The 18,141-nt window shown below is 43.8% G+C and overlaps 1 protein-coding gene across 2 annotated transcripts in view; it reads left to right on the top strand.

The window, feature by feature from the left end:
* Window positions 1-18,141, top strand: part of SH3BGR (SH3 domain binding glutamate rich protein) — a 55,038-nt gene that overhangs the window by 35,969 nt on the left and 928 nt on the right. The window contains exons 4-6 of one of the 2 annotated variants that reach the window (XM_075334973.1): window positions 7,930-8,007; window positions 14,207-14,278; window positions 15,208-15,298. In XM_075334973.1, coding sequence (XP_075191088.1) covers window positions 7,930-8,007; window positions 14,207-14,278; window positions 15,208-15,267 — 210 coding nt within the window. In that variant the 3' untranslated portion in view covers window positions 15,268-15,298. The remainder of the gene's footprint in view (window positions 1-7,929; window positions 8,008-14,206; window positions 14,279-15,207; window positions 15,299-18,141) is intronic. The other variant, XM_075334974.1, reaches the window with a different exon arrangement.

The following is an 18,141-nucleotide window of genomic DNA, read 5'->3' as shown; positions in this document are numbered from 1 at the left end:
TATGTTTTATGTGATCTAAAATAGAAATGTCATATTTCATCCCAGGACTATCACTTTAATTGAAATATTGTATTTTGCATTATTTTGGCTGTTCGTAGCTTTGTATCACTGTTAATTTCTGATTGAGCTTAGTGCCCTCTTGTGGGCACCATGGGTATAGACTTGTCCATCTTCTCTTCACTAACTCCATATTTAAAAATAGGCACAAGATTATACAAACGTAATACAAGCATATAAATACTCAAAAGTGCAGAATTCCTCTCCCTCGGATCTCCACAGAGAAGGCAGTCATACACCTCTACAGCCGCACCTTTATTTCCATACCGAAAACTGAAATTTTGAAAAATATTTTAGGTTTTTGTTGGCCCTCCCAGAGCACTTGAACCTGCAATCGCTTGTACAAATCTTCTATGATGACAACACACAGAGAAGGCAAAAACGGTCGCTGTGGGCAGTATAACACAGCCGGCACCAGGGCTGTATCGGGTTTACTTCAGGTCCTGCTACGTACGTCCAGTGTCACAATGTGACTGTAGGATAGTCTCTGTGTAAGCACTGGGGGACTCTAGGCTATCTGGATTACCAATGATGGTGAAGATGCCAGAGTCCCGTTCCTTACTATTCTCCTGACCAGATCTAACCTGTCTTGTCCCCTCAGGGAAGCAAAGGGGCAGGAGTGTGATGGAAACACAGATTAAGACAGACAGCGGAAAACTGAAAACTCAGACAAACTACAAGCTCACATAAATAAACAATAAGAGATTATGGAGGAAAGCAAGAGCAGGAAGGCAACAACAAAAAGACAACAAGGGTTAACACCACAACCACTCACAGCAATAATGCACAACAACAACCTGTATGTCTGGATCACAACTAAAGATGAGAGGACCTGAGGTTCGGTTTTTGAACCAAACACCAACTTGAAAAATCAAGGTTTAGCATTCGGATGCTTTACATGCAAACTTCACTTGCGCGAGCAACACTGTGCTTAGGTACACTTGGTGCTCAGCCCTGTGCGAGCAGGTTGCAGTGTTTGAACAGCTCACACTGGGGGTAACAATAGCACAATTAGGTGTAATTTTTTGCTAAAGCCTGCTCATCCTACCCCGGAAGTGATCTGCTTATGGCTGTATGGCTGGCTGTATTTGGACGGAGACTCAAACTGCCAATCAGTGGCTTGCTCCGGGGTTTGGGTCAAGCTCGAACCAGTGGAGGCTCAGTTCATTTGCTGCCGGTGAATCGAACCTCCACGGAATCACTCATCGCTAATCACAACACCATACCAGTATAGACTAGCTATAGCTGGCATTAATGAAATAGTCCAGCCAGCATATATAGCAGGGGAGCAAATGTGACTGGCTCCCCCACAGCATGTGATCAAAGAGACTAACAAGCAGACCAGCAGAGATTAAGTCTTGCTAGCCTTCCTAAGTCTGTGGTGGGTCAACACCTCAGTCTCCCTGTGCTGATCACAGACCAAAGCGAAGTTAACAATCAGAGTGCCAGAATCTGTAGTTTCCACAGATCCTGACGCCGCCATGACAGTTGGTGATGCCTGCAAAATCTCCTTATGACATGCAGTCCGCTGTACATATAGGGGAAATATGGCTAATGCAACCTCAGCAGAGTGGGGCTCCCCAAGCGCTGCGGGATCCAGTACTTGCTGGTACCGGCAGCGCCTTTCACCTCCGAATTGGGATGATCCCCTTTAAATCCTGCACAGTGCACACCGTCACCATTATAGCGGCCATGCCTTCAGCCTGTATCTGTATAAATGTCTCCGGATTATATGACCAGATCTTTTTATAAAGTGCCGACCTAAGGTTTACCGGTCCTTTAAGCAGATTCCCTCCCCGCTGTTCGCTGAGTGCAAACATGTACGTGTATTCTCCCGGCTTTCCCATTATCCTATTAAACAAGGCTGAGCACACAGCACACGGTATGATGGGCGCAGCGTCGCTAATAGCACCGCCCGGATATACAGCAGTATAAGTCATATAATATGCATGTATCAGTGCGAGCAGATGGCCGCTGTCATGTGTCTCCATCAGATCAGCTTAGACCTGATTAGCCGCAGTCATGACCAATATGTCACATTCCAGTATGAAATGGGTCGTCTATTTGGGACTGATTAAATATGGCGAGGTCAGACAGCCAGCGATAAACCGCCGCTCACTATGTATCATACATGACCTCAACGTCTTCTGTATCTACAGCCAAGCTCGCCCCCATGTGGCTGCATGTGGATATTACATCAGCACCTAGAACTGGACATTTTAATTATTTTATATCTATGAGGACAATGGAGTCAAAATTAAAAAAAAAAAAAAAAATGAGCCATGCAAATGTCAATTGAAAAAAAAAATCTATATTTGTGTAGACAGTTGATATGCAGAATTGTGTGACAACAAAAATGCTCTTTATTTTCATATTTAACCTATTTGTGAATCTTTGTAGCAAATATAGCAAATATCTATACTCTCCGCTTAAAAAGTCGCAATATTTGCACCCAAAAAAATACATAAACGTACATTTACGCACAAGTTTTGAGACTTTTGGTAAAGTCTCCTCCCCAAAATCCTATAGAATGTAAGCTCGCAAGGGCAGGGTCCTCTTCCCTCTGTACTAGTCTGTCTATTGTAACTTGTGTATGTATTCTGTATATAACCCCTCCTCATGTACAGCACCATGGAATCAATGGTGCGCTATAAATAAATAATAATAATAATAATCATAATAATAACAATGAGACAGCGGAAAACATTTGGAAGACCCCGAACTCTGTCCACAATGATAAACATAAAACATGAGGTGAACGTATAAAAAAGCGTATAATATAAGAAGAAAAAAGTGGACATAAAAAATGGGCGAAAAACGCCAACAAAATTAGACAAAAAAAAGGGCAAATGCAATGATGAATCCGGCTCTACATGTGCAGTGTAAGGACAGGTTGGGGCCTCCAGGGAGGCGTTTTCTTTGTAGATCCTCTCTCTGTTGCCTCTGAATATCTTATAGGGCGAAAAATAGTTTTACATAACAAAACAAACCTTTGTATCAATATTTTTTTTTAACTTTATCCCCCCCCCAAAAAAAGGAAGACACCCCCCAGGAGAATCGTGCTTACCAGACCCCGGACATCTATGTCGCACCCAGGTCCTCCTGCGATGCACAGCAGGAGCTCCTAGCAGGTCCTTCTATGCTCATCAGTGGTCCTCTGCTTCTGTCCGACACTCACACACACATCAGATCGTAATAACATCACACACACACCCATTGATAACGTACTGGTTTCGGCCAACAGGGGCATTCGGGACACTATGAAACGCGAAGACCTGCAGTGGAACGAATCTATGACCTGCGGTGGAACGCATCGATGTGTTCCACAGCAGGGCCTCGATGCATTCTACCACAGATCCTCTTGATCCACAGCGTCCCAGGTCCTTAGAGCAGTACGGTATTACCGAATGTGTGTGTGCGTTCCACCACAGGTCCTCGATGCATTTGATACGCCCGCACCGGAGCCTGGGGTGACTCGTTACCGGGCAGCGGTTCTGCTCCTGGTGCGCCGCGGTGGTGAGGCCCAGTTAAATGACCCCGCCGGTGTCGTTTAGCGAAGAGGAAGGGGATAATGACAGTTTATTTGTGACGCCACCTGTGGTATGCGGCACGTTAGGTGCTGCCGCTGCGAAATGGGGCTCCCCGGGGCAGATGGGGACGCAGCTTAGATGGTGCAGCTCTCCACAGGTAGAGATGGGCCCCAGGGCGGATGGGGATGGTAGTAGTAGGTAATGGAGGGGATAGCTCACCTGGAAGCGCAGGAGAATAACGGAGCGACACAGGGAAGCAGTGTCAAGGTTTTTTACTCACTGTAGCAGGATCCAAGGTAACACAACATGCCAGTGACCGCCTTTGGAGTGCTGGGTTCCACTGTGATGGGCTCCAGCCGATCACGGGTAATTCGGAGGTCGAGTCCGGTGCACCTTTTTTAAGTGTACCTTCCCTGGTCGTTTTCCTGCGCTTGCTTCTCCCTCCTGCCTTGCGCCCTCACTCACTGAACCCTGTGCCAGTGCCCGTGGGCCCTGTTGGGCGGTGTAAAGCTCTCTCCCTTGGTCCTTTTGGGTCACTTTCCAGCGAAATCGTGTGCGGATGTGGCTTTGGTGCTTGCAGTCACCTCAGCCGCTGGTTTTACTAGTGAAGTATGTACAGTGCCTACAAGTAGTATTCAACCCCCTGCAGATTTAGCAGGTTTGATAAGATGCAAATAAGTTGGAGCCTGCAAACTTCAAACAAGAGCAGGATTTATTAACAGATGCATAAATCTTACAAACCAACAAGTTATGTTGCTCAGTTAAATTTTAATAAATTTTCAACATAAAAGTGTGGGTCAATTATTATTCAACCCCTAGGTTTAATATTTTGTGGAATAACCCTTGTTTGCAATTACAGCTAATAATCGTCTTTTATAAGACCTGATCAGGCCGGCACAGGTCTCTGGAGTTATCTTGGCCCACTCCTCCATGCAGATCTTCTCCAAGTTATCTAGGTTCTTTGGGTGTCTCATGTGGACTTTAATCTTGAGCTCCTTCCACAAGTTTTCAATTGGGTTAAGGTCAGGAGACTGACTAGGCCACTGCAACACCTTGATTTTTTCCCTCTTGAACCAGGCCTTGGTTTTCTTGGCTGTGTGCTTTGGGTCGTTGTCTTGTTGGAAGATGAAATGACGACCCATCTTAAGATCCTTGATGGAGGAGCGGAGGTTCTTGGCCAAAATCTCCAGGTAGGCCGTGCTATCCATCTTCCCATGGATGCGGACCAGATGGCCAGGCCCCTTGGCTGAGAAACAGCCCCACAGCATGATGCTGCCACCACCATGCTTGACTGTAGGGATGGTATTCTTGGGGTCGTATGCAGTGCCATCCAGTTTCCAAACGTCAGATGTGTGGTTGGCACCAAAGATCTCGATCTTGGTCTCATCAGACCAGAGAACCTTGAACCAGTCTGTCTCTGAGTCCTCCAAGTGATCATGAGTAAACTGTAGACGAGCCTTGACATGACGCTTTGAAAGTAAAGGTACCTTACGGGCTCGTCTGGAACGGAGACCATTGCGGTGGAGTACGTTACTTATGGTATTGACTGAAACCAATGTCCCCACTGCCATGAGATCTTCCCGGAGCTCCTTCCTTGTTGTCCTTGGGTTAGCCTTGACTCTTCGGACAAGCCTGGCCTGGGCACGGGTGGAAACTATAAAAAGGCTGTCCAGGCCGTGGAAGGCTAACAGTAGTTCCATAAGCCTTCCACTTCCGGATGATGCTCCCAACAGTGGAGACAGGTAGCCCCAACTCCTTGGAAAGGGTTTTGTACCCCTTGCCAGCCTTGTGACCCTCCACGATCTTGTCTCTGATGGCCTTGGAATGCTCCTTTGTCTTTCCCATATTGACCATGTATGAGTGCTGTTCACAAGTTTGGGGAGGGTCTTAATTAGTCAGAAAAGGCTGGAAAAAGAGATAATTAATCCAAACATGTGAAGCTCATTGTTCTTTGTGCCTGAAATACTTCTTAATACTTTAGGGGAACCAAACAGAATTCTGGTGGTTTGAGGGGTTGAATAATAAATGACCCTCTGAATAAACTTTTCACAATTAAAAAAAAAATAAAAAAAGAAATAACATTCTTTTTTGCTGCAGTGCATTTCACACTTCCAGGCTGATCTACAGTCCAAATGTCACAATGCCAAGTTAATACCGAATGTGTAAACCTGCTAAATCTGCAGGCGGTTGAATACTACTTGTAGGCACTGTAGGTTCTTCTCCTCTAACCTAGGGACCAGTCACCGTGTTGTGGCCAAGTTCTTCCACCTGTAGATTATATGTGGAACAAGACGACGGGAGGTTATGGCACTCCCGTGGTCTCTAGGACCCCTTCTGTCTGTGCCCGGGCCGAGCAGTACCAGCTCCAGGCCACGGGTCTTCGCTCCTCCACTGCTCCTCTCTCTTCCATCTCTCTCCACACTCCATGACTGACTGAATGTCCCCACTTCAAAGACTCCACCCCCCATCTTGGCTTAGGGTATAATCACGCCCTTACCATGTCTGATGAGGTGTTGCTGAGTGAGAGTGTTGTGTTTTTGTGTGAACCGGAGATTACTTCCTCCATACCCAGGATGGAATACCACACCTCTGGCGGCTGAGGTGCTCTGTGGTGACTGAAGCCTCAGGGGCACCACACTCCCCCACAGCAAATCCCAGCACGTTCTCGAGCTGTAAAAAAACAAAAATACAGTGGTATTATGACATGCAAATTTTTGTATGCTGTAAACATTATAACATAATTCTTCCCTTTATGGGAGGCATTATCTTGAACGTTACCAACATGATAAACTTTTGCATATAAAACATTGACAATAATAAACATCATTTTCACTGTAAACTTTGTTGAGGAGCCATGATGCCAAAGTTCCTTGCACCGCTCCTGATTTGTGCAAAAATCAGCAACCACATAGAGAACAAAGTGGGGGACCCGCCACCAACAAACCCCCAACGTAGGCTCTGGGTGGGCAACAGAGCGTTCCTGATCACGCTTCGTTACTTCTACCACACCAGACGGGTTTTATCTCCTGTGATCTCCGAATTCTGCTAGAGGGCGCTGTAATAAGCGCCACTATTTACATGCAAAGTCCTGGTCACCTATAGTCCAGTGACCCAGTTCTCCATTTAACTCAAATACTATACATTATCAAAAAAAAGATCAACTTAGTTGGCAGCCTCCCAGTCAGATGCACAATCCTGTGCAACGTCTAGGTGCTGCACATTTAAGGCATACCACCCTCTTTCGTCTTTATAGCAATTATACGCAACCACATCACTGGGGTATAGGTCAGCAGAGAATTAACTCTTGCTAATCCACTGGAGATCAACTAGTCTTTGTATTGACACCCATATCTCCCTGCACTGAACACAACCATCATTGAAGTTAACAGGAAACGTGCAGATATTTTAAGATTCCTCAAACCCCGACATTGCCATGACAGTATGCAGTGCTTGAGAAAACTGCTTTGGGACATATAACCACATTGCTTAAGGTTATCAGTTGGGATGATGGCCTGTCTTTCAAAATTAGCATGGTCCGAGCATATCCTTTTCATTCTTAAAAAATTGTCCTTCTGGGATGGCCTTCTTGGTCTTGAGGTGATGAGAGGAGGTTGCATGCAGCTATGTATCAGTAGCAGTGGGTTTACGGAAGATATCTGTGGTTAGGTATCTTTCTCAATGAGGATATTAAACAAAATAGGCTTTGTCTCTACTGTATTTCCAAAAAATTCAATGTTTAAACAATTATTGTTGAAATTTTGCAAAAAAAAGAAAAACGAAATGTGCCGAAACCCTGTGATATAAAAAATGTCGTCAATATACCTAGATCACAAGAACAATGCATGAAATCCATCCATATGTTGGACTAACTCTCTTTCTCACAGCCCCAGGAACAAATTAGCATACGAGGGTGTGCAAGTCACCCCCATAGCTGTGCCCTGGAGCTGCAGGAAGAAGAGATCCTTGAAAATAAAAAATTATAAAAGCAAAATGTAATAGTTCAATAATGAACTTCAAAAAGGTCTTTGTCCATATTAGTCATATGAAAAGTTTTAGAAGTGGTGATCCCGTGGTCAAGAGCTATAGACGTGTATAGTGACGCCACATCCTGTTCCAATTGGAAACCATTAAGGCATCTTAGGAGAAATTGGTCATATCTTTAGCATTTGATGGCAAACAATAAACCTACAGATGTTTTTACAATGCCCCCGAAGGCCTGACAAGGTATAATTTTATTATCAAGTTACTATAATCTCCATGTCCATATAGACGGGTTGATCCTACTGACAGATTCCCTTTAATATGTAACTTTTTATCTGACTGGTCTATATTGTCTGTCTAGATTAGTGACACCCCTGCTGTAATTGAAGAAAAGGAAAATCAAGAAGAACCAGTCGCTAATCCTCCTGAAGAGAAGCAGGTAAAACACACTAAAAATACGTACACACGTTGCTTTTTGCAGCATTTTTGAAATGCAACTTAAAAACTGCTTTTTACAGTACCAGCAAAAGGGATGATTTCAGAAATCTCATGCACACAATTGCTTTTTTTTCCTGACTGAATTGGAAAACTGCTGCACTGCAGCATGTAAAGTTTTTCAGCTTTTTTGCAGTTTTTTTTTACCACAGAAAGCAATGACAAAGTGCAAAAACGCAACCGCTGTGTGTTATGATCCGGAACCATGGAAGACCACCATAAATCATTGGTAAAAGGTGACAAGAGCATTGGCAACTGATCTGGCCGCCATCCCCTTACTAACCATCAACACTAGAAGTAGCCGAGGGGTGAACTAACATCCTGTGCACCGCGAACCCAGCCGGAGAACTAACTATCCTAAAGAAAGGAAAGATGAATAACTCTTTGCCTCAGAAAATAGATAAAGAATAGCAAGCCCCCCACATTTAAAGACTGCGGTATTATAGGAAAACACAATACACAGATAGATGATAGGATTAGCAAATGGTGAGGCCCCCACTGACTAAATATGACAAAAAAGGGACTGATGGTGGCCAGAGAAAAACCCTGCAAAAACCTGATAGTACAAAAAGCCCTCAGATCACTAGATCTGAACTCCGTCCTATACCAGGCGCTCTTGTCATACCAATGAACAGAAAGCAGGAATGATTACAAATTCAAGAAGCAACAAACACATGGACATATAGGAGCAATACTCCAAACATAGCTGCAGGGAGCTTTCCAGCTAAGCAACTGAGAGGGAAGATCCTTGCATGCAAATAAACTGAAAACAACCACAGCAAATGACAAACTCAGATAAGAACAAAAAGAACCAAACAAAAATAAAGAGCCAAGCAATAATCTGTGGTAGATGTGGTCTGGAGCAGAATGAAGCAGGCTGGTGAACAAAGAACAACTGACATCCGGCATAGCCTGCTAGCAGACCAGGGTTTAAATAAGCAGAGAGTTAGCAATGGAAACGCCCATTGCTCAACACACCTGGTCTCTGTCCAAACCATTCCTGGCCACAAGAGGGAGCCTCACAGCAGCAAAAGCATAACTGACATTCACAACAGTTGTGTTTCTGCTGCGTGTTCGGTGAATGGAACTAACTTTATTAAATATGTACCTGGACAAGAATGATGATAACTCTAGAAAAGATTGAAAAAAAATTTGACTTTAGGGACATGTTAATGGGAACCTGTCACCAGATTTTTGAGGTATAAACCAAAACTAGTACCTTAAGTAGCACCTGTGCTACATTGCATAAAGGTGTATGTACTGCCCAGACTGCCTTTGTAGAACCCACAAATACCTTTTGAAAATCTCCCGCGCTGTATGTAAATTTTTGGGTCCGGTCCGATGGGCGTACTTGATTGCTGTCCCTCCTCTCCGCACTGATCGCTGTCCTCTTGTGATGATTGATGTGGATGATGCTTCTTGCAACATCCACATCGCTGAGCAAAATCTTGCTCCTGCACAGAGACATTACCGGCTTGCGCAGGCGCACTTCACTCTACTCTACTACAGGCAGAGACGAATACATAGGTGCGCATGTGTAGTGCCCCTGAGACCATCAGGGTGCTACAAGGTTCTGCATCCCCGCCAGGATGCAAGGCCTACCCCCTTAGGGACACAGAACCCTAGTGCCGGTGCCAACAAAAACCCAGGTAAATCCAGTTTTCCCCTACAATCCCCCATACAATGGTACCTAGCTAGGGTGGGACCATGGATGGTTGTCTAGAGGTGGAGCCACTCCAGTCCACTAGTTGCCCAGGTGGGAGGGGAAGACTGTGGAGAGTAGTCAGTTGAGTAGTGACTGTGGAAGTGTAAAGGTGGAAGTGAAGTGACTCCCTGGCTCGGGTTGACGGTGACCTGGTACCCAGGAGAGGTAGTTGCCAGTGGAGTACGGTGGAGTACACTCGGAACTACGCACCGACGGGGTACAGGACCCTAGGACAGGAAAGAGCTTCAAGCCGACCTGTTAACACCTACACAGCAAAGGGGACCATCAAGGACCTTGCTGACCCTAAGGAATCCAAAGACTCAGTAGCAAAGAGAGAGCCGGGGACAGGACTAGAGACTCCAACCCCACAGGGTTCACGCTACCGTCAGGCGGACAGAGGTGGACAAACCACAGACCGGGGATCCCCAGTGTTCCATACCACGGGGACCCACTTACTAGAGACAGGTGCAGGGGAAAAAGGTACCAGAGAACCAGACTGGCACTGGGACGAAGGGGACCTGGAGGCGAAACCCCATATCCCTGGGTGTTACACATGCGCAAACCAAGGAGGTCTCTGCCCAGGCGAGAGACTTTGCCTGGGTATGTGGATGACGTCTGTTTAGTGAATTACAAGTTCAGATTGCACCATCCGTCGCTGTCTTGGCCAAAGTGGACTTCAAGGAAGATGACCCAGGAGGAAGCCATTGTTGAAAGTAAACTGGAATTTGTCAGAAGTCACAAAAATCGTTTGGCGTGGATCGCTGCCTCTGAAGATCGGGGAAGAAAATATTAAGTTAAGGGAACCATCACTTTTGTCCAGGTTAGTTCTTTTCCAAAATTCAAAAACAAAGTCTGATCTCATCAGCTCTTACTCAGTAAATCTGAAATGACTTTTGTCAGTTTCCCAGTTAGTCCAATGACCATTGTGGGTTGCAACAATTTTGTCCATGTGTGTATAAATTTATATACATTTGTGACCTAAAGTTTTGAGACTGACACAAATTTTGTTTTCACATCGTTTGTTTCTTCATTGGTTTTAGTTTTTTCTTTTACTCAAATATTTCTATGGTTACTTAATTATAATTAGCAGCATTAGGCCTTGTGCCCTTGGTGCGTTTTTTTTTTTTGCATTTTTTCTGCCGTTTTTCCCTGTTTCTTTTAATCAATTAAACCAAAGAAAAATCATTCCAGCAAATTATGAGAATCCTGACTTGCGGTGCCCACGTTGCTACTTTTTTCCTTGCTTTTTTATTGCTGAAAAAAGGAGCAGCGTGTCAATTGTTTCTGCGTTTTTTTTTCTGCTTGTTTCACCAATTGACTTCAATGGAGGCAGTGAGAAACGCAGGAAAAAACTCATGTGTAACGCCCACATTGCTTCTGTTTTTATCTGCTTTTTTGACGTCACTGGGGTTCCCTGCTGCCATTTCCTCATCTCGGCATCTGCAGGGAACTCCGGTGATGTCACAAGGTGAATCGAGTTCATTCCGGCATCGGGGTTTCCTGCAGATCTGCCGCCATGAACTCTGTTCACCTTGTGACGTCACCGGGGTTCTCTGCAGACCAGCGAGATGAGGAAATGGCTGCAGGGAACCCTAGAGACGTTGGTGCCCTGGTCTGTGAGGCGATCTGTACCTCAGTAACCCGGGGTCATCATGTTGCTGACCCAGGGTTACCATGGCAGTGATCGGGTCCCTGTGATCGTATTACAGGGACCCTATTGCCAGGCAGAGGTAAGCGATTCCGCTCCCTGCCTCCAAAATGCTGCAAATGCACTAATCGCAGAATTCAGGGGATTAAACTGCCAGGAGCGGCGCTGGCACTGCTTCTGACAGCAAGGTCCATGTCCTGGCTGTAAGATCAGCCGGTGACCCGGCAGCGACTGTGGGGGTACGGCACAATAAAAAATGCGTGTTTTTTCAGATGCTTTTTTTCCTTTTTTTAACATCCATTTTTATGTGCACATTTTTCTACACATAAAAGCGCAACAAGGGCACATATCTTTTCATAAGTTTTTAAACTTTTATTAACAAATTCATGAAGTTTATGCAAAATATTTGCTCAGTATCTACAGCATTGACCCTTATTTTTCAACAATTCTGCCCTGATGATACATTTCTACTTGGAGTTTTTCACAATTTCTGTGTTTTTGTTTGTCCTCTTTGTTTTTGAGGAATGACCATAGGTTTTCAATGGGATTGAGATCTGGGAAGTTTCCTTGCCGTGGACCTAAAATGTCACTGTTTTGCTCACCGAGCCACTTACTTGTAACTTTTGCCTTGTGACATGGTCTCCACCATACTGGAAAAAGAATCGTTGTTCATCACCAAATTGCTCCTGGATAATGGGAGAAGATTCTCTTGGAGGACGTTTAGTTTCCATTCTTTATTCATGGTAATATTCTGAGTGAGCCCCTCCATGGATGAGACGCCCCCCACACATGACTTATCTCAGGATGATTTACTGTTGGCAGGACACAGGACTCATGGTAGTGATCACCTTTTCTTCTCCGGATAATCATTCTTCCAGATGTCGCAAACAATTTAAAGGGGGCTTTTTTGAGAAACAACTAATTTTACCCCCATCCTCTGCAGTTCAATCCCTGCACTGCCTGCAAAATGTCAGTCCGTCCTTGATATTTGTATTGGAGAGCAGTGGCTTCTTTGCTGCCCTTCTTCACACCAGGCCATCCTCCAAAATACTTCACCTCTCTGTCCATACAGATGCACTGACACCTGCCTGTTGCCATTTTCTGAGCAAGTGGTGATGAACCAATCTGGTAGTCTTTTGGAGACAGTCCTACCACTTGTTGGACTTTCTTGGATGCTCTGAAGTCTTCTTTACAGGCATTTAACCTTTCTATTGAAACTCTTGATGATCCAATAAATAGTTGTTCTAGGGGAAATCTTACAAGCAGCAATGTACTTGCCTGTAAAGCCCTTTTGATATAAGGAAATGATGACTGCACTCTCTTTTTGGATGTAACTATGGTTAACAGAAGATGACAATGATTTCAAAGAGCAGTGGCTTCTTTGTTGACCTTCTTGACACCAGGCCATCCTCCAAAAGACTTCACCTCTCTGTACATGCAGATGCACTGACACCTGCCTGCTGCGATTCCTGAGCAAGCTCTGCACTGGCGTTGAACCAATCTGGTAGCTGATTCCTCTATAGAGACATTCCTACCACTTATTGGACTTTCTTGGATGCTCTGAAGTCTTCTTTACAGGAATTTAACCTTTCTCTTTGAAACGCTTGATGAGTTAATACAATGAATGGTTGGTCTAGGGGAAATCTTACAAGAAGCAATGTCCTTGCCTGTAAAGCCCTTTTGATATAAGGAAATGATGACTGCACTCTCTTTTTGGATGTAACTATGGTTAACAGAAGATGACAATGATTTCAAAGAGCAGTGCCTTCTTTGTTGACCTTCTTGACACCAGGCCATCCTCCAAAAGACTTCACCTCTCTGTCCTGTCCACACAGATGCACTGGCACCTGCCTGTTGCCATTCCCGAGCAAGCTCTGCAGTGGTGATGAACCAATCTGCTAGTCTTTTGGAGACAGTCCTACCACTTGTTGGACTTTCTTGAGTGTGCTAAAGTCTTCTTCACAGGAATTTAACCCTTCTCTTTGAAACTCTTGATGATCCAATAAATAGTTGGTCTAGGGGAAATCTTAAAAGCAGCATTGCCCTTGCCTGTAAAGCCCTTTTGATACAAGGAAATGATGACTGCACTCTCTTTTTGGATGTAACTATGGTTATCAGAAGATGACAATGATTTCGAAGAGCAGTGGCTTCTTTGCTGACCTTCTTGACACCAGGCCATCCTCCAAAAGACTTCACCTCTCTGTACATTCCTATTCCTTAGCAAGCTCTGCACTGGCGTTGAACCAATCTGGTAGTTGATTCCTCTATATAGACATTCCTACCACTTATTGGACTTTCTTGGGTGCTCTGAAGTCTTCTTCACAGGAATTTCACCTTTCTCTTTGAAATTCTTGATGATCTAATAAATGGTTGGTGTAAGGGAAATCTTACAAGCAGCAATGTCCTTGCCTGTGAAGCCCTTTCGATACAAGGCAATGATGACTGCACTCTCTTTTTGGATGTAACTATGGTTAACAGAAAATGTCAATGATTTCAAGCACCAACCCCCTCTTAAAGCAACCAGTCTGCTCTTATAATTCAATCGACATGGCTGAGTGATATCAGCTGCCTTGTCCTCATTATCACTTTCTCCTGTGCTAATGAGATGATTACTGAAATGTTGTTTGCAGGTCATTTCGTGGCATGGCTGAAAATCAGTGGAAATGAGCTGAGCTGCAATACCAATTACAACCTATAAAGAAAGGAGGAGCTGTTTTGGGGAGAAGACGACAGTTTTTACAAAATCTGGAAACGCCACTAAACTTTTTGCTTTTTTTTAATCTTTTGCAGGAAGAACCAGAAACAACAGTAGCAGAAGGAGAACAAAAAGTAGAAGCAGAAGTGGTCGAAGAGGTCGAGGAGGTAAAATAAGACCAATAACAACGGAACCTGCTTTATAAAAGACCACAAGTATGAGATTTAATGGGGTATTCTAAGGATAGAAAGCCATTCCCCAAATTGCAGATGATATCACCATGGGGGCTCCCCAGCGATTCTGAGATCAGGGGTCTGGATTCTGGAAATCGGACTCCGTCTTGTATGGGGGGGGAGGAGTGCACGCCCGAACTTCATGCCATTCATTGACTATGAGACTGCCCGAGAAAACCAAGTAGATCGCTCCTCTAATTCCAGCAATAAATGGAGCAGAGATTGGGTGTGCACAGGGCTCTGCTGAGTACAATTTCCAGGATCCAAAGACTCGTTTTTGGGATTGTTTGGGCCCCATTGTTCAAGTCCCCAACGATCAGCAAGTTTTGATTTTGGGAATATCACTTTAATATACAATCACGCTCTCCCAGTACCCATAAGCTGCTGGCATAGTGCCACATTGTGCCATATAGTGCCTCAGAAAGTGCTATATTTTTCCATATGCCATAAGATGCTTATACAGTGTCAAAATGTGCTACATAGTTCCATTAGATGCTAACATAGTGCCCTGCTGTGCCATATTGTACCATAAGATACTGATATAGGGCCATATTGTGCCACACAGTGCCTTAAGATACTAATATAGTGTCATATTGAGATCAAATAGTGTCATAAGTATCTAGTATAGTGCCAGAATGCACCAACGTAGCGCCAGCAATTGCCCATACGCCGCCAAATACTGACCACACCTCTATGTTCTCACACTGAGTAGTTTTTGGCATTGTGCATGAGACTTATACTGCCCCCTGCTGACAGGGGCAGGTAAAACTAATAATGTCCAGTATAATCCCCCCCCAGCAGCCCACTAGTTTTATATTTACGATGCTGTTCACCATTGTTAATGAATGTTTCTATTCTTCCAGGTGGAACAGGTGGAGGCCGAAGCAGATGAAGGACAAGAAGAAGAGGAAGAAGAATCCTAGAGACCAGAACTGTCTCTGTTGTACTACTCAGGTATTGCTCGGTGACTCTTATACCAGCATTGCTTTTATGTTGTCTTTTATAACTCTTTTAATTAGCAATCTAGACTTGTGTTGGCAGACATGCGAAAGCAAAGCTGCAGTGTAAAGCATGGGGAGAAGACAGCATCTTATAAGATGTTGATCAGACTACCGCAGACTCCCAATAGACAATGCAGATAACCTGGAGTCACTGATCATATCTGTACCCTGTTGTGTCTATAAGAGTGAAGCAAAAACTATAGAGACAGTTTTTTGGGGGCAGCAAACTGGGAAATTGCAAAGGCCCCTCAACTCCTAAGAGGTTTCCAAGGACTTAGCTCCCAGAAGCCACCAGAAAAGTGGAGCACATAAACCTTCACTTCCTAGAACCACTACTATATAACTCATTGATTGCCCCAGTCAAGTGCATTTACTGTCCAAGACCACCACAAAGTTTACCATTTACCTCTTTACGATTAGGCATTTTAAGGCAGTATTACTTTATAACAGTCTGGGAATGATTACGGTATAGCAAATGGGAAATTATTGGCCGTATTATACACACTGTATGGGATTATAATTATGGATACTGTATGGCGCTCTTGTTTACACATTGCATAAATGGCAGTAGTGTGTGTGTGTATTGTATTGAAGTATTAAATAACACCGTAGGGCAGTATTGTGTGTACCGTATAGAAGTAGTCATTAGCACCGTATGGCAGAATTGTCTGTGTATTGTATAGAAGTATTAATTAGCACCATATGGCATTTTTGGGTGTATAATGTACAGTATATAAGTATTAATTAGCACCGTATGGCAGTATTTGTGTGTATTGTATAGAAGTATTAATTAGCACCGTATTGCAGTATTTTGTGTGTATAGTATAGAAGTATTAATTAGTACCGTATGGTAGTAATGTGTGTCTGTATTGTATAGAAGTATTAATTAGCACCATATGGCAGTATTTTGTGTGTATTGTATAGAAGTATTAGCACCGTATTATAGTAATGTGTGTCTGTATTGTATAGAAGTATTAATTATCACCTTATGGCAGTATTGTGTGTATATGGTATAGAAGTTTTAATTAGCACTGTATGGCCGTATTGTTTGTGTGAGTGTATAAATATATTATTATTGTATGGCAGTGTTGTGTGTATTGTATGGAAGTATCAATTAGCAACATAAGGCAGTATTGAGTGTACTGTATAGAAGTAGTCATTAGCACTGTATGACAGTTGTCTGTGTATTGTATAGAAGTATTAATTAGCACCGTATGGCATTATTGGGTGTATAATGTATAGAAGTATTTATTGGCACCATATGGCAATATTTTGTGTGTATTGTATAGAAGTATTAATTAGCACCATATGGCAGTATTCTGTGTGCATTGTATAGAAGTATTAGCACCATATGCCAGTTATGTGTGTCTGTATTGTATATAAGTATTAATTAGCACCGTATGGCAGTATTGTGTGTATATTGTATGGGAGTTTTAATTAGCACCGTATGGCAGTATTGTGTGTGTATTGTATAGATATATTAATCATCATTGTATGGCAGTATTGTGTGTATTGTATGGAAGTATTAATTAGCACCGTATGGCAGTATCGTGTGTGTACTGTATACAACAGGGGTGCACAACCTTTTTTGCTCCAAGGCCCACATTGCCATACTAAACCAATCCCAAGGGCCTCAAATTTTTTCAAAGGGGAACTTATAAACATGCTTCATGAAATCCTCCATCAGTGCATTAATGCATTACAAGAACCATGTTTTGAGTATGTTAAAAGGATTTGACAAGTTTAAATACACGATATCTTAAACTGAGTTTTTGGAGCAGAAACTTGCCAAATCCTTCTCATAATCTCAAATCTTTAACTTTTGAGGATCTTTAAGTATTAACATAGCCATGAATCACATTATTGATTGCTAAATGAGAACAAAAGCAGAACCACCATCAGCACATGAGTGCAGTGTCAGAACCATCATCGGTACTTGAATACAATGCCCGAACTGCCTTCAGTACATGAATGCAACACCAGAAACACTGTCAGTACATGAGTTCAGAATCATAACCACCTTCAGTGCACAAATGCTGCATCAGAACCACCATCTGTACACAAGTATAGTGCAAGAATCACCGTTAGTACATAAATGCTGCACCAGAACCACCATCAGTACACAAGTATAGTGCAAGAATCACCATTAGTACATAAATGCTGCACCAGAACCACCATCAGTACACAAGTATAGTGCAAGAATCACCGTTAGTACATAAATGCAGCACTAGAACCATCATCAGTACAGTAATACATCACAAGAACCACGTTTTGAGTATTTTAAGAGGAATTGAAAAGTGTCAACACACAAAGTGACGCATGATAGTTTAAACTTGAGTTTTTGGAGTAGAAACTCACTAAAGCCTGCTTTACACGGTACGACCGATTGTGTGATTTCACAATCGATCGTACCCGCCCCCGTCCTTTTTGCGTCACGGGCAAATCGCTGCCCGTGTCGCACAAAGTTACTAAACCCCGTCACACATACTTACCTCTCGTGCGACCTCGCTGTGGGCGGCGAACGTCCACTTCCTGGAGTGGGAGGGACGTTCGGCGTCACAGCGACGTCACACGGGCGCCGGCCAATAGAAGCGGAGGGGCGGAGATGAGCGGGACGTAAACATCCCGCCCACCTCCTTCCTTCCACATAGAGACGGCGGCGGCCGCGGGAGGCAGGTGAGCTGCTCATCGTTCCCGTGGTGTCACACGGAGCGACGTGTGCTACCACGGAAACGATGGGCGACTAAAGTAAACGATATTATGGAACCTAACGAGCAGTACCCGACTCACGATTTG

The sequence above is a fragment of the Anomaloglossus baeobatrachus genome, chromosome 2 (genome assembly GCF_048569485.1).
Source record: "Anomaloglossus baeobatrachus isolate aAnoBae1 chromosome 2, aAnoBae1.hap1, whole genome shotgun sequence".
Lineage (NCBI taxonomy): Eukaryota > Metazoa > Chordata > Amphibia > Anura > Aromobatidae > Anomaloglossus > Anomaloglossus baeobatrachus.
Note: the sequence above shows the minus strand (reverse complement) of the source record. Positions and strands in the feature narration are given on the sequence as shown.